The sequence below is a fragment of the Ammospiza nelsoni genome, chromosome 2 (assembly GCF_027579445.1).
Source record: "Ammospiza nelsoni isolate bAmmNel1 chromosome 2, bAmmNel1.pri, whole genome shotgun sequence".
NCBI classification, from domain to species: domain Eukaryota; kingdom Metazoa; phylum Chordata; class Aves; order Passeriformes; family Passerellidae; genus Ammospiza; species Ammospiza nelsoni.
The window spans coordinates 95,910,370-95,925,412 of record NC_080634.1 but is presented as its reverse complement, the minus strand read 5'-3'; the positions used below and the strand labels follow the sequence as shown (position 1 = coordinate 95,925,412).

The 15,043-nt window shown below is 36.1% G+C and overlaps 1 protein-coding gene across 1 annotated transcript in view; it reads left to right on the top strand.

The window, feature by feature from the left end:
- MYO16 (myosin XVI) overlaps positions 1-15,043 on the top strand; it is a 278,025-nt gene that overhangs the window by 170,405 nt on the left and 92,577 nt on the right. Inside the window, exons 21-23 of the mRNA XM_059465978.1 lie at positions 3,830-3,902; positions 13,381-13,533; positions 14,109-14,309. Of these exons, the coding sequence (XP_059321961.1) occupies positions 3,830-3,902; positions 13,381-13,533; positions 14,109-14,309 (427 nt within the window). The remainder of the gene's footprint in view (positions 1-3,829; positions 3,903-13,380; positions 13,534-14,108; positions 14,310-15,043) is intronic.

Sequence of the window (15,043 nt, the reverse complement as noted above, 5' to 3'; positions counted from 1 at the left end):
TAAGTTAATATTAAAATAAAAATTACACTTGTTGAGCAAGATATCTGAGAGACATGGCAATGTCATCAAATCTCAGCAAAATTTTCAGACTACTGAAAAATCTCCCTCAAACATTTCAGAAATTAATTTTTTTTTATAATTGTTTGAGATGAAGAGGAACCTATCCAACTGGAAGTATTCAGCCTGTTCCCTTCAAGCACTGTGTTTGTGACAACAGGCATAATCTGTTCCCCTGGGAAAACCAAGGGCTTTTTAATTAGGATTCTGAAGGACCTCATTTGAAGACTAGGCTATATACTTCCTCTAATCAGAGAAATATTTCCTCATTAATCGGTATCACTTCCAGTATATCCAGATCAGACATAAGCCTTCCTCATTACTGGCAGCAGTTGGAGGAAGAGCAAGAGCTGTTGTGTCTTGGGCGGATGAAAAGGTGCGTTTCCCTCCCCCAACAGATTCATCTCACTGCTCTATGCTGGCAGATGGCAAAGGATAACAAAAGGAATGGACCCTATGGTTTTTGGAGCTAAGTACCATTTGCAATGAAATAAAAGTGAACAAATAACATTCTGTAGGTTTGTCTGAAGCACTGGGTCAGATGTACTGTAAAGGGAGTTTTGTTCACCTTGCCAAGAATGGCAAATGGTTTGAGAGCATCTCTTGATGAATGACAAGATGTCTGCCAAGGTAGAGGTTATCTGACAGGATATCTTCTGTACATGTGTTGTTTTTAGGAGTTGCAGGGAATTTTTATATAGTTTCTTTATAATATAGTTGTTAGGTCTACAAAACTAAAAAGATATTTCTAGTCCATAAGGATATCTTTACAGAGATGTTGTGAGGAAAAAAGGCAAAGCTGGAGACATTGCAAAATATTGTAAGCTGAAACGCTCTTTTGTGTATCAGAAAACCAAAATTACCTATAGTGAACATCCATGCTTTTTTAAAAGTATTTACACCTGTGTGCTGATATAAGAGATAAAATGTTTTTCAAACATCAGCAAATTCTTTTTTTCTACTTTATATTCTGGGAAATATTTTCAAACTTGAAATCAAAGTCTCAGTCCCCATTAAAACCAGAGTTCTTTTAGTTATACATAGTAATGTTAATATCTGAAATACAATGAAGAAATATGTCAGTGATTATTAGTAACCATAAAATAAGAAAATCTTTCAGAACAAAAAGTGCCTTTTTCTAATATTTGTTCTCTTAGACCCTGGTGACGTGTCCTTTCATTTGTTAACATGCAATCATTCATGCTTTATTTTGCCTTGGGAATCTCTGCTATGATTATTTAAGGAAAGTAATTTTGCTGGAATTAACATGATTGACAGCTAACCAGTAGAAAGATATATGGCCCCTCCTTCTGGCAAGAAAAGTGATATGAAAAAGAGGAAGACAAGAAGAAAGATTAAAAGAACAAAGTAATTTGCAACCACATATAAAGCAATGCTTTTAATTTGGATGTTGTATTGTCAGTTGTTATTTAGTTTTCAAAATCTGAGCCATAATTTAATACAGAAAATTGCTATCATGGTTGAAGAGATTTTGCACATAAAAAGCACATTGTAATAGTAAAATGTCCGTGTTGTAGAGGATACAGAGCCTAGTGTTCTGTGCTTACCCCGTAGGCAAGATATTAATTATGTAAAACCTCCAGCTCTTTTAATGTGGTGTGTGCATCTCCTAATAATACTAGACCAAAATTATCAAGAGAAGTTCATGAAAACACTGAGACTACATGTTTTTCTGTCAACAAATGCATCTCCAGTATATTTGCAAGCCTGTACATTTGTCACAAATATCAGAGTTTTGATAAGGAATGCACTAAGGCTTCTACCCAGTTTTGGAAGCTAGGATCAGGTTCCCATTTTGCCTGACTTTTAATAATTCATTAAGTCAGTTTGTATTGGTCTTTTCCTAATGCAAATGTTTATATATTCCTTGAGGGAAAGTAATAGAGACTAATTTGACAAAATAACAGTCCCAGACTCAACAGGGATGTAAACAATTCAGTCTCAAATTATGAATTGAATTCAGTCAGAGAAGTGATAAGCTGTTTTGTCTGCATTAAGTAGTTCTCAAAAATTGTGAAATATAATGCAATATTTCAGCTGTTGTACAATGCTACACAGCAGTTTGTGGTTTGCCTTCCTACAAGGAAGGCTACATACAAATGGGAAAAAAGAAAAGAAAATAAAAAAAAAGAGGGTGAAAACCCATAAAGTATTCTAAAATTTCAAGCTTCTCTTTTTTCCCCAAAACAAATTTAAATAACAATTGGATTTTCAATATTCATTCTCTGAAGCAGTTTGTTTTTTAAAAATTAATTTTTCTTTCTATAAATGGACAGATTTTGTTGAAAACTTGTTCTGACAAGGAATGTACACCCCCCCTCTAATCAGGAGCAGTTGTGAATGTGGCTTACATTTTAAAACCCAATTTAAATTGCATTCATTGCTAGAGATGGATGTGGTGATACAGCTTTATGCTTTTTCTTGTAGAAATTCCCTTGGAGGCTAATCGACCTCCCGATAACCTCCCCTGCCCAGCAAAGCCATTCTGGACTAGATTTATTATGTAACAATCCATGTCTGACATTTATGCACACAGCCAGTCCTGTGACAATCAGTAGTGCATTGAACTAGTGTGCTTTTGAAATGAAGACAAACTTCTTGGGCATGATTTCTGATAAAGGCTCTGCTTGCCCCTGAGGATTGTTTTTCCCAGCTTGTTTTAAATTATGCGGTTTTTTCAAATGATTTTACTTTGTTTGTTTGCTCTACAGGAATTTATTTTTAGGGCTGGATCCTCATCTAATGGCATGGTAGGGGGTTACAATGACTGCAATGGAAACATATTTATGTCTTTCAACAGTGGTTCACTTTTTTCTCCCTTACATCTGTAGCCTGATATGCACAGAGCTTTAGACATCAAGGAAACGTGGAATATGGAGAAAAAAAATACGGAAGGATCTCACAACAAGCAGTCTGCCGTATTATTGTTGCAAAGTAGGCAACAGAATACCCAAAATATTCAATTTGCTCACTGAGTGAATTGAGTTTCTCCTCCAAATCAGGCTTACAATGACTCAGTCCCAAGTACAGAATAGTAATACCTCTGTCCTTATCCCATTTCTTCTGTCCAAATTCTAGGTGACTGCTCTACCCTGATCCTTCCACTCCTGTCCACAATAAAATCCCTTCCCTGAATGCATGCAGTGACAGACAACAAATCAGATGCAACATCAGCAGCTACTCTTTTATTTATACAGAGAAGGAACATCTGCTTTCTTCAGGCCTGACCCCCGACTTTCTTTCCCCTGGGACTTGTAACCTCTTGGGCAGCCTGAGCCCAGAAATTCACTTGATGCTGACACAGAGAGGACTTGTGCTTAACAGGTTTCCCTTGAAGTACATTCTGTAGAAGCAATCCTGACTGTAAAGAAATATAAATGGGAAAGGATAACTGATTGTAACCAGGCATTTTTGAAACTTCCCTGAAATGGTTTTCCTTGATATCAGAAAATGAGTACCTATATTCTTAGAAACCGGACTTTAGGAAGTTTTTTTCCTTCTCTTACAAATTAAGTTTTTAGCATAGCTGCTAAAGCAATCTTGAACCCTGCTTTTTTATTTCTGTTCCGTATAATAGGTTTTGAGTAGAATTTTGATTCTATTCTGTACATGGTCTGCTTGTGTATTTCATCCATGTTTTTGAAATACAGACTGCTTTTGTCCTAGAACAGAAATACTTCTGTCAAAAACAACAGATGTATTATTCACTTGCTTGAATTCTTATTATCTGTAATATCTTTTTTTTCCCCAGTGACCAGGTGTTTGAAATTGGAGTATTAGATATTTTTGGATTTGAAGAATTTCAAAAGAATACTTTTGAACAGGCAAGTGTGGATGCTTTGCTGAATTTAATGTACCTGTTGTTATTTCTCTAATTAACTAGTTTTGATCAGAATACAAACACACATGAAGGTGAACATTTTCTCTTAAAATATTTTTTCCATTATACCTATATGTATATGCATTATATCCTGGGTTTTGTACAGTTGTTGACAATTTAAAATTATATAGTAAATGTCTATTGTGATTTTGAAGAGGGGTAGTATTAGCTCTGAAAAACAATCTGAGGGAAATGGTGTTGTTTGTTTACATTCTTGTGGTATTTATACTTCAACTAGATCAATGCATAGAAGGACAATATACTGAATTGGAAGAAAGATCAAAAGATCTTCAGATACCTTAGAGAAAAAATAAAATTAAAATCCTGCATTATGCTAAGTGCCATTATTGGCAAATTCACCTCTGTGTGACTTCACAACATGTGACTTTTCAAAAAATTGAATTGCATCCATGGAAAAGAAATTGAAATTTATGTCACTTAATGCTTTAAAATCCTTTTAAATATCAAACTTTCTTTAAGAGGTTTGCCTACCTTCAGCATTAATCACTGAACACCAGAGCTCTTGGAAATTACATATTTCAGAAAGCATTGGTGACTCTACACAACACACTCAAAGAGGTCTTTAAGTTGTTGTTCAGTTTTTCATTCATTCTGTGATGCAGAGGAAGAAAATTGAAGCATAGAACAAAACTCAAAGCAGAGAAAAGAATTGAGAAGGCATCAGCAGCAACAAAGGACTTGTTATTGTTTGAAATTGGGATTTGCCCCTTTTTCCCAGTCAGTCCATTCTTTTGTGGCTCAGCTTCCTCCTTGTAGTGAAATAGAAATCATAGAGCCACATCAGTTCAGCTTGTACAACATGTTTACATTGCTACCCAATTTCCAAATGTTTGAAAGCACAAAAAAGGTTAACTTGTACATCAAAGGCGCATGTAAGAAGGCAATAAAATAAATTCCAGTTTCCCTCTCACAAAATTCTTTTTGCTGTTACAGTTCTACCTTGCTTGAACTTTATTCTGGATTAAGGAGTCTTCCTGTGTACCAATATTCCTAGTATTTACTCATTGTGAATGCCACCTTCAGGGGGAAATATAAAGTGAAAAATTAAAAAAAAAAAGAGATTGAATGTATGAAAAAAAAAATTCATAAGCCTCCTGATTAATAAGTATGAAGTATTCTATGCAATTTGAATACTTCTCAAAAGAGAGAGGTTCATCTTGGGACTTTTTGGTTATTTTCCTTTGATCCTGTTCTGCATTGTATTTTTTGTCTTGAAACTCATAAAAGATCTGCAACTGACATCATGAAATACCATTTATTCAATTTTCTGGGGTAAGTAATTTTCTGTTTAATATCTGCAAAGGATACTTGAAGTGAAAATACAAGATCTAAGAAAAATTAGCGAAAAGGACTTAATTTTATTATTTCTGTGTGGCAAACATGATAATTTCAAAGTCATATTTGAATTTCTATTTCATTTTTTCCTAAATAAATATATTTCAAGAGACGCTTACTGTCCCTCCACCTGTACTGAATTCATTTTGTTGAATAATATGAACTAATAATCTGAGTCATCTCAGAATCTATTTAACTGCATTCCTGAAAAGACAAAGAGAAGTGAGAGTTTTTTATATGAACTCTATAATGCAGTTAACGTATCTGATTCCTGAAGTGGTGGGTTCTAGTATCAGTGAAGAGAAGCAGTTTGTATCTCCATGTAGTACATGCTAATCATGCAGACTTACCCCTGACAGCCTGAACTTCAAAGCTGGAGCTCTCCAGCAATGTAGTCTAGTTCAGAGTTCTGCCTGGGCTTATTAACCCTAACAATAAACAGTCTTGTTAGCCCAGATGGGGTCCTCATGCAGAACATTGCATCATGTCTGCAAACATGCCCAGAGTCAAGGGCTGTGATTGCGGAATGTTAGCATTAAATGTTTCAAACAGACTGTATTGGAGCCATAAAAATTATTTTTTAATCACATTTAGATTAGCATATTTGAAAATGTCATTAGAAAATTAATTTTAGGGAAAATTAATTTTTTTCATGTTAGTGTATAATAGGGCATTCTTTCTAATATCTGTTTTCCTTGTTTCTTGGAAAAAATTATGACTGTTTTCAATAAAAATTAAAATCTCCTGATTGCCCAAAACTGGGGACATTCAAAGTAGCTGTGTGAATCTTCCTGGAGCTTTATATCAGGCTGGTAGATAGACAGTGTAATATCATAATTAAGAGAGTAATAAGATAGTAAATCACACGTCAGTTTTAATAAACTGTGTTTGATGATGCTTCAGGCAAACAGAGATGGATAAACTAGGTAGAATAACTTGTTTACTCCAGTGTATGTTTTGGAATGACAAGGCATTAGAGTATTGAAATATCAAAGTCAAATGAAGAATTGGTCTAGGAACAACTCATGCACAATGCAAAGGAAGACATCTGTCAAGGGACTAGAAAAGTAAGATGAATTATGCCTACACCAAGATCTAATAAATTTTACAGGCAAAAAGATGTGACTGACAGCTTGTAGAGAGAAAACTTTTATAGGCCATTGTAAACAAAGAGGCGTTAGAAGTTAAAATCATTAATAATTGTTTCCCTTTTATTGGGTGAGTATTGGTAAGCCTTTATTGCATAGAACGTGTGATATAAGAGCAAAAATTGGACATGTAATACTTAAATAAAAGCAAATAAGTGTGTGGAATAAGCAATAGTGAGGGGAGTTTTGATTTTTGGTATGAAATTTAAAAGCTGAAAGGCAGGGAACACTGTTTTTAGAAGGCACAATCTGAAGGAGTCATTGCTCAATAAAGACTGAAAGCTTCTGAATCACCAGGACCCAGTGAGTTACTGCTTTTACTGCTCATCAGCTGAGCTATGGTAAATGACTACAGTACACTTTGAGCTCACCCTAATAACAATTTACAATCACTTCCTAGCAGTGATCATTAGCTTGGGAGCAGCATTTTCCTGGAGCAGCTGCATACCTGCTGTGCCAGAAGAGCTTTGTATACAACCACACTGGAACATGGTCAGAAGTGAGCAGAATTTCTCTTTCCTATTCTGTAAATGGCCTTTGTTTTGTGGTCATTTCAGGAAATATGAGTTCTCTACCAAAAATACCAATGGCAGTTTCCAGTGTTAATTCAATGTTTTCTCAGGCTTCCTATTTGAGAGGGGCTGTATTTGTTTCCAGTTTATTCTGTACCCCTTTAAAACTAGAAGATGTCCTCTTCTAGTAGAATTTAAAACTAAATGAGATCTTATTCATGGCTCCTTCACAGCACTAATCCAAATAGTACAGTCAAGGAAGGCTACAACCTTCATACTTATGATAGGATATTTTTGACCACAAACTCATAAGCAGTGAATATAAGAAGCAATAAGCAGATTGATAGTGGCCTGAACCAATTTCCCCCAGCTGTATCTAAGAAAAATGTATTATAGAGGAAGAACCAGAAAGTGGAGGAGAAAGAGTAGTTTTTCTTCCCCCTGCAGAAAGTCAGGTCTTTCTACAGAAATGGAAGTCTGGACCTGTAGATTCACCAAAAAGAACAATAATGCAAGAAAGTTAAATGGACAATGCTAGCAGTCTTTCCTGTCCAATATAGAATTCAAATGAGAAACTGAAAAAAGTATTTAGCTCTTGGTAAATTCTGTGTTTATCTCTTGCATGGTATTTTATGTCTGTAGGCCTCTCAAGTTTTGCGGTAGAAAGTATCTACATATTATTCTTTCTATAGGAAATAAAATGATTTGTCTAAATTAGTACTGCAGGTCAGTGCAACAGCCAAGTGTCTCTTGACTCCCATTCAGCTCCGTGGCCGTTAAAGTACATGCACATTATCTGTGTGATGCAGTAGAGCCCTGGGAGAGGCACAGCTTCTATGGCAGGTCTGTGCAGCACACCTCCTGCAAAAGAAACCACCTGGCTCTGAGAGCAGAGAGCATTGCCTGCCCTACTCAGGACTCTACTCCAGTCACTGTGGTGAAGCAGAAGAGGTCATAGAATCCATTTGTGTTGGAATTTTCACCTATGTTTATTATTAGGTGTGATAGATTTTAATTTTTCAGCATGTTATTTCTATGGTTAACTCAGTTGACACTACATTTTTGTCACATATTTCCTAGCCAGAACAACCATAACAGATTATTTTATGTTAAATTGCATTGTCTCAGCCATTAGATTGTTTCTAGCTGTCTAAATGTGAGGTCATGATGTCTATTTTGAAGTGGAGGGTATGAATAGACAAAAGTTACATGATGTAACTTTTCTACAGTCATTGCTGCCTCAGTGACAGTAGAGGAGAGGTCACACACAGGTTTTTACATTTGGACAGTCTGAAGGAGCATTTAAAGATTTTGTTTTGTGCAGAAGAAATCAACCTTCTTTGGTTTTGTCTATGCAGAGCATAGGTGGAGGTTGCTGTGTGCCTCTGTGGAATAGGCAGCTGCTGGTGCACACGGAGCTCTATTACTGTGTAGGGACTTAATGCAGAACCTTCCATGCAGTTCCCAGTGCTGGAGTATTCCTTACTCCCTGTAGGATGATGGAAAGTGCTTACTACGTTAATTCAGTTTTTAAAAAGGAAATATGACGTGATATTTTTAAGTCAGAGTTTTGCTGGCCTCCATACACAGGAAGGTTTTAACAACCTTGTTGTGGAGCAGTGAAGCCCAGGTGATCCTTGGCACCAGGGAGCCAGGCAAGAGGAGGAGCCAGAGGATGGCCGTGCCCTCCCTGCAGGGCAGCATCCCTGGAGCTTGGGGGACAGAGCAGTGCCCATCAGCACCCCTGACATGGCAAGCAGCCAGATGGAGCTGGGACCCTGTCACAGGCAGCTGGAGAAAGAGCTGGAAGCTGGCACTGCCAAGGCACCACCTGGGTCTGGGCCCATCAGCAAGGAGTGGGTGGGGGCCCCAGGGAAAGCTGAGCAGGGCTGTAATAGCCTATTTCTTCCCTCAGGGGCCTGGCAATCCTGTGTTTTACTTTCTTAGTCCAGCTCCAGAAGATCTTATACTCTTCATGGCCTTTGTCAGGGTGTACTCCTCCCTCTTCCCTCTTAGACTCTTTGGTCTTCTTCTTCCCAGCGCACACATTTCTTTCTCTTTATGCAGGGCACTATTATCTTTCCAGTGTTCCAGTCAACCACTGAAAAACCAGTGTTACTTGACTTTAAAGCTGGTTTATCATGAATGACATTGAAATAATTTTTTAAAATTCTTTTACAGTAGATTTTTTGTAGCCAAAAATAAAATAATCTATCTCAAATTGAGATCCCCAGTTTATGAGTGGTGAAATACTGTACAACAACATTGAACTTACATACATACTTACTTTTCCACAGTAGCACCCTTTTTATCCCATAGTACTTAGTTTCTGGCCAGCATTACAAGTGAAAAAATAATTAGAACTGTTTCAGTTTCAGAACAATTCCAAACTCTTTCAAGGAAAGATTGTTGTTACCATGTTTTTTTTCTTAGTTTGGTTGTTTAATACTTTCATACCTCCGAAAAGTTAGTGGGGGACTATTCCACTTTGTATTGAAATTGTCCCTTTTTTGAGGGGCATTTCAGACCCTCCTTTGTGGAAAACTTCTCAGGTGACAGCTACTTGTAGCAAAGTTTAAATATAGCACCAGGCTCTCTTTTACATTATTTGAGAAACACAAATCAGCTAATGGCAACTGATCCCAGAGATGACAGAGTCCCAGTGAATTAAAGATCTTCTGACAGAGGTAGGACTATGTCTGAATTTGTGTTGGAGCTGCATGGAGAACAAGAAATCTGTGTTAGATTCTGTTAGCCCTAGAAGGCAAAGGAAGAAATGTAATGGTCCTGGTTTTATTATCAATTCCTCAGAAATATTCTGATGGGTACTATACATACAGAAAAGGATGTTGAAATGTTTGGGTAGCAGACACAAAGGGGAACAGCATTCAAGATACTTCTGTAAAATAAGTGTCAAGCTTAGATTTAAAAATATTTTCTGAGTCCAACCTTAGAAAAAAGATGATTCTGTGTTTCATTATCTTAGAAATTATGTTTTTGAGAAACGCTAGGGCAGTTTCTTGCAGGTGAAATTTGACATTGTAACTTCATCATCTCAACCCATAAATTAGGGCCTGATGGATATGTTGAAATGACAGCTGTTAGCTTTACTCCATGTTCTGAATACACATTCCTTGGGAGGGTTAATCCTTCTGCATGAACAAAGGATGTAAATGAGTTTTCCAAAGGGTCTTTGCATCCATCTTTCTTTCACTGATTGACAGTCACCAAGTTTGCTTTCCACAAATTTCCTTCTTTTGTAATGCCTTTTTCAAATAGGCATAAGAGCCTGAAAATTGAATAAAGAGCAGGAAAATTTCATTAGTCATGGGTGCTTTTCTGTCTTCAGGGCACAGCACAATTTTGGTATTCTACCTAAATTTTAATTTGAAGGGCACTTAGTCTAATGTGATGAATACTTATTGCTTTTACTAAATGCCATTTTATTATTTTCCAAAATCTAAAGTTTGGGTGGTGCTGCAAGTTATGATTGTTTTTGTTTGGGTTTTTCGTTTTGTTTTTGTTTTTTAAATACTTGAACAAGCATATTTTTTCTTCTAATAATATTCTGACAGGACTTTTTGGAGAAGAGAAACAAATACATGGTGTATTTATTTTCACTGAGATGAGATAGTGAGTTAATGTAAAAAAGATTGGTAGAAAGAGAACTACTTAGAAGACATAATATGGAGTCCATGAGATGCATATCAAGAACAGTTTAACAATGTTTAATGTCAAAAAGTACCATAGGTAATGCTGAGTAATGCTGCTAGTTAAAGCAAATATAGTTCTTAAAGGCATTTCCCAAATTTACTTAAAAATCTATTTAAATGTTTTGGTTTTGGTTTGTTTGTTTGTTTGTTTGTTTTTAATAACTGTTATATTTCAATCTAATTTACATGAGTACAGGTAAATACATGTTTAAAAATGTGATTCTATGAACTTTTCAAATCTTTAGACAGAAAGTATATAATTGCTTTATGTAATACTTAGAAGATTTGAAGCAAAAGAATTAGGGTTTGCAAAGCTAGTTTAGTTCATATCCATCCCATTTCTTCATTTCAGCTGCTTTAGCTATTCTGTCGACCTGTGCCAAGCTTTTAATTTGAAACATTCCTTTCATTACCTCTTCCCAGCAGGTTGTATAAAATGCTGAAATGGAGAAAGAACGGATCAGAATGCGTTGCTTTCCAGCAGCCCTTGGCTGTTCTCCTGGTTCTCGTTCTGCAGAGCTGTTCTCTCAGCCACTGCTCCAGAGAGCAGCTTTGGGTTTGCAGTTTGCACTTTGCACAAGGGCTTGAGCTGCTTTCTGCCCTGGTCTGCAGAACCTTGGTGCTGCTGTGGCAGGTCTGCCAGTCTGGGTCACGATGTTGCTTTTGTTGCTAAGAAGCACCCCAGTGTATGCCATAATGCACTGGTTGGTAAAATTTAAAAAATTGGTTTTTTCTTTACCATCATGAATATTTTAATAAAATACTATTCCTTTTATTTTGCTACTTAAAACCATTGCTGTTTATCAGATCTTTGTAAGACATGTCTAAGACAATCTTTCCTTTGTCTCAAATTGTGTAGTTCAATAGTTTTGCTGCACAGTCAGGCTCTCAAATAGTTTTTTTAATGCATTTTAAGAGATTGGCTCATGATTAAAAGTAAGCTTTATGGGAATTTTGACAGCTTTTCTTATTATAGAATACACCTTTGTAAAGTTGAATGACCTGGTTCTGTAAATAGGTCATCTGCAAATAAAGATATATACAGCATGCATAATTTTAAGGCTTTACCATATTCTGCAAAGTGTAAGCTTGTCTGCCTTATAAAATAATGTTAACAAGCTTCTGGAAAAATTTTGTAATTAGAATTCCAGAAGTGATCAGTAAAGCACATTTTGCCTGCCACAGAGTTAAAAAAGCTGTCTTTGCATAAAATAACAATTGAAGTATGTAACTGGAAGTCAATTGCATTCTTCTATTGCTAAGATAACAATCTGAATGTTTATAAATCCCACTTTAAAGAAATATTGCTTTTATTTGAGGCTGTCTTTTGTCTGCACTGTCATGCATTAGTAAAAGCAGTTAATAGACATTTGGTTGTAAAATGAGCTTTGTCTCATTTCTTCTTGCTGTTTTTCACACTAGTCCATTTTATTGTGTAGTGAGTACAAGTTGGCTGTGCTAACAGGAGATGTTAATGGAAAATTCAGGCAACTCTTACATATTACTTGGGTTCTCTTCCCTCATCTGGATGTTACGCCATGTAATTTTAGGATTGATCTAAATATTTCATACCTTTTAATATGACTTCCTGGGAGAATTGCTTTACACACTTTATTCATGGGAGATATAGTTTATGACTGGCCAACACAAATATGTGAATAGTTTAGACTGAAAAGAAAATGCATGCAGGCATTCCTTGTATCATTCTTCATATGAAGTGTTCTTACACCCTTTTAGGAGTTTCTTTTTTCTTAATTCCTAGTCATAGTTAATGTAGCATTGGAGGAGGTTTTAAAATTTTCAACTAAAATTTCCACTTTAATGTCAAAAAAAAACAGTTTAAACATTTATTCCACAAGGTTATTAAATACTTACCTATTTTAGCAGGCAGGCTTTGAATAAAATACAAAAACATAGAAATAAGCTGGTACAAATCCCATCTGTTTTTAACTGAAAATCATATCTCTGTGAATCTGTTTAGTTTTATATCCTATAAGGCAATCAAAAAAAAATATTTTAGAAGTGTCTACTCTATTTATGTCCCCAAACGTTGAACTTTTCTATTGAAGACCATTTTCTCCCCAGCCTTCCTTTAGAATATGTATAAAATGGAGAGCAGTATCTAACAGAATGTCTCTGGGTGTTTTATATGTTTTGGTAAAACACAATGAGCTCTTAAGAGACTTCAGACTTCTGTGACATTGTATGTGGAAACAGAGTTCTATTTTTGCTAGCACTGAACTAACTACAGACTCAGGATCTTAAACAAATATGTAGGGTGTTTTTTTTGTTGCTTTTGTTTTTTTTTTCTAAAAGCACATTGTATTTGCATAACCTTCCTGAATATGAAATGCAGAAGAATATTAAATATGCCAATAATATATAGAGTTATCCTTCTTCATTCAATGGAATGCGTGTAGATTTATACTGTATTGATAATGCTTATATTTGATAACTCTTATGTGGAGTTCACAATGAACTGTGCAGGCAGAAAATTATGTATTCCCAATTTAACAATAATGGTTGTTAAAATCTAAATTTCCCTAGGGTCTTCCTAAATTTGTAGTCTACCAAGAGATACCATATTGTGGATTGACATTTCTTCAAATTCAATATCAGACATGCAGTAAAACCTACATCGATGAATTATCCAGTAAACATCCAATATTAATTTTTTCTTCATTTTACAACAGCTGTGTGTCAACATGACCAATGAGAAGATACACCAGTACATCAATGAAGTGCTTTTCCTACAAGAGCAAGCAGAATGTGTACAAGAGGGAGTTGCCATGGAAACAGTGTATTCTCCTGGTAACCATACCACAGTCTTGGATTTTTTCTTTCAGGTACTTTCCAGATCCGTTTTACACCATGTATATTTATACACACTCTGTGCATGTTAGGCTAATAAAAACTTCTGCTTGCATTTTCCAATTTGTGGCAAGGCTGTGGGTCAAAGAGGCCGTGGCTCAGTGGCTCACAGGGCTCACTAAGAGAGCAGGGCTGAGGAGGATGCAGCAGCCTCTCCCTGCCTGTACCAATTCCGTGTCACCTCTGTGTGTGTTTTGGCACTGTGACTGTGCTGCCCTAGGGCTGACGAGGCTCTGTCCTGAGCCTGGCAGCTTCTTTAGTGCCTGAAGCTTCTTTCTGGACAACTGCTAAGAAGCAAGTAACACAATCACTTTCTAACAGATCATCAATAGTGACCATTTTTGGTAACAGAAATACTGTTCCCTACATTTCTTATAGAAGGACCAGCCTTGGACACTTACCAAAATATTTCAATATTTTTCTATTTTTCCTGGTTTTTGAGGTGATATATGTTTCTGTTTACTAAATTACAAGCTGTGTTATGCTACAAGGAACAACTGAAATTCTATTTCTCCTGTATAAAATGAGAAAAATCTATTTTTCATTTCAGAAACCATCAGGCTTTTTGTCAATGCTGGATGAAGAAAGTCAATCTATTTGGTCAGTGGAACAGAGTCTTTCTAAACGCATTCAGTCTTACCTGGATACATCAGATACAAATACAGTTTATTCTTCTACAAAAGATGGAAATGGTAACCTTGCCCCAAAGGATCTGGGCTCTACCTTCACTGTTATGCACTATGCTGGGAGGGTAAGTTGTTTGAATGTCATTTACATGCAGTTAATGAAAAAAGTTAACACAACAAAATTTTACTTGGCTTCTCCAACTCCTGGCCATAAATAGGATTTCACTGTCAAGTGCTAAATTTTCAGAGGACAGCTTAGAATCTCAATGGCATATCTAGTGTATAAGATGTGTAGCTTACATCTCAACATGCAGGATATGGGCTACCTAGTTCTGGCTCTGGTTCAGTCTTCCTTGTAGAAGGAGGTGATTCAGATCCCTCAGCACAGATGTTTAATGCTGCTCTAGCTGGCTCCATTTTGCATACAGATGTGGTTCCAGAACAGTACAGGTTCCCTGAAGCTGCTGTGTTGTATATGTAGATAGCTGGGTTACCAGCATCAGTCTGGTAAAACAATCAAAAACAAACGCCCCCCACTTTTTCTGTTAGTAGTCATAATATTTTTTTTTTTCCCACAAAAACCCCAGAACATGCTTAATGTCTTTCAGCATGACTGTAAAATTAGATTAATATTTTTTTTATTCCCTTGCCTGCAATGTTCACAGGAATAGTGTAATCAGTTCTTTTAGACTTCTTACACTTTCCTTTCCAATACTTCGTTTTCATATTGTCCCCACAATCACATAAAACTCAAAGCAAGCAAGTTAGATATGTTTTTAAAGGGATAGTTTTTTGGTGTGGTTCTCTTTTCTTTTTTTAAATAATCTGACAGTGGTATAAATAGGGACAGATCTACTTT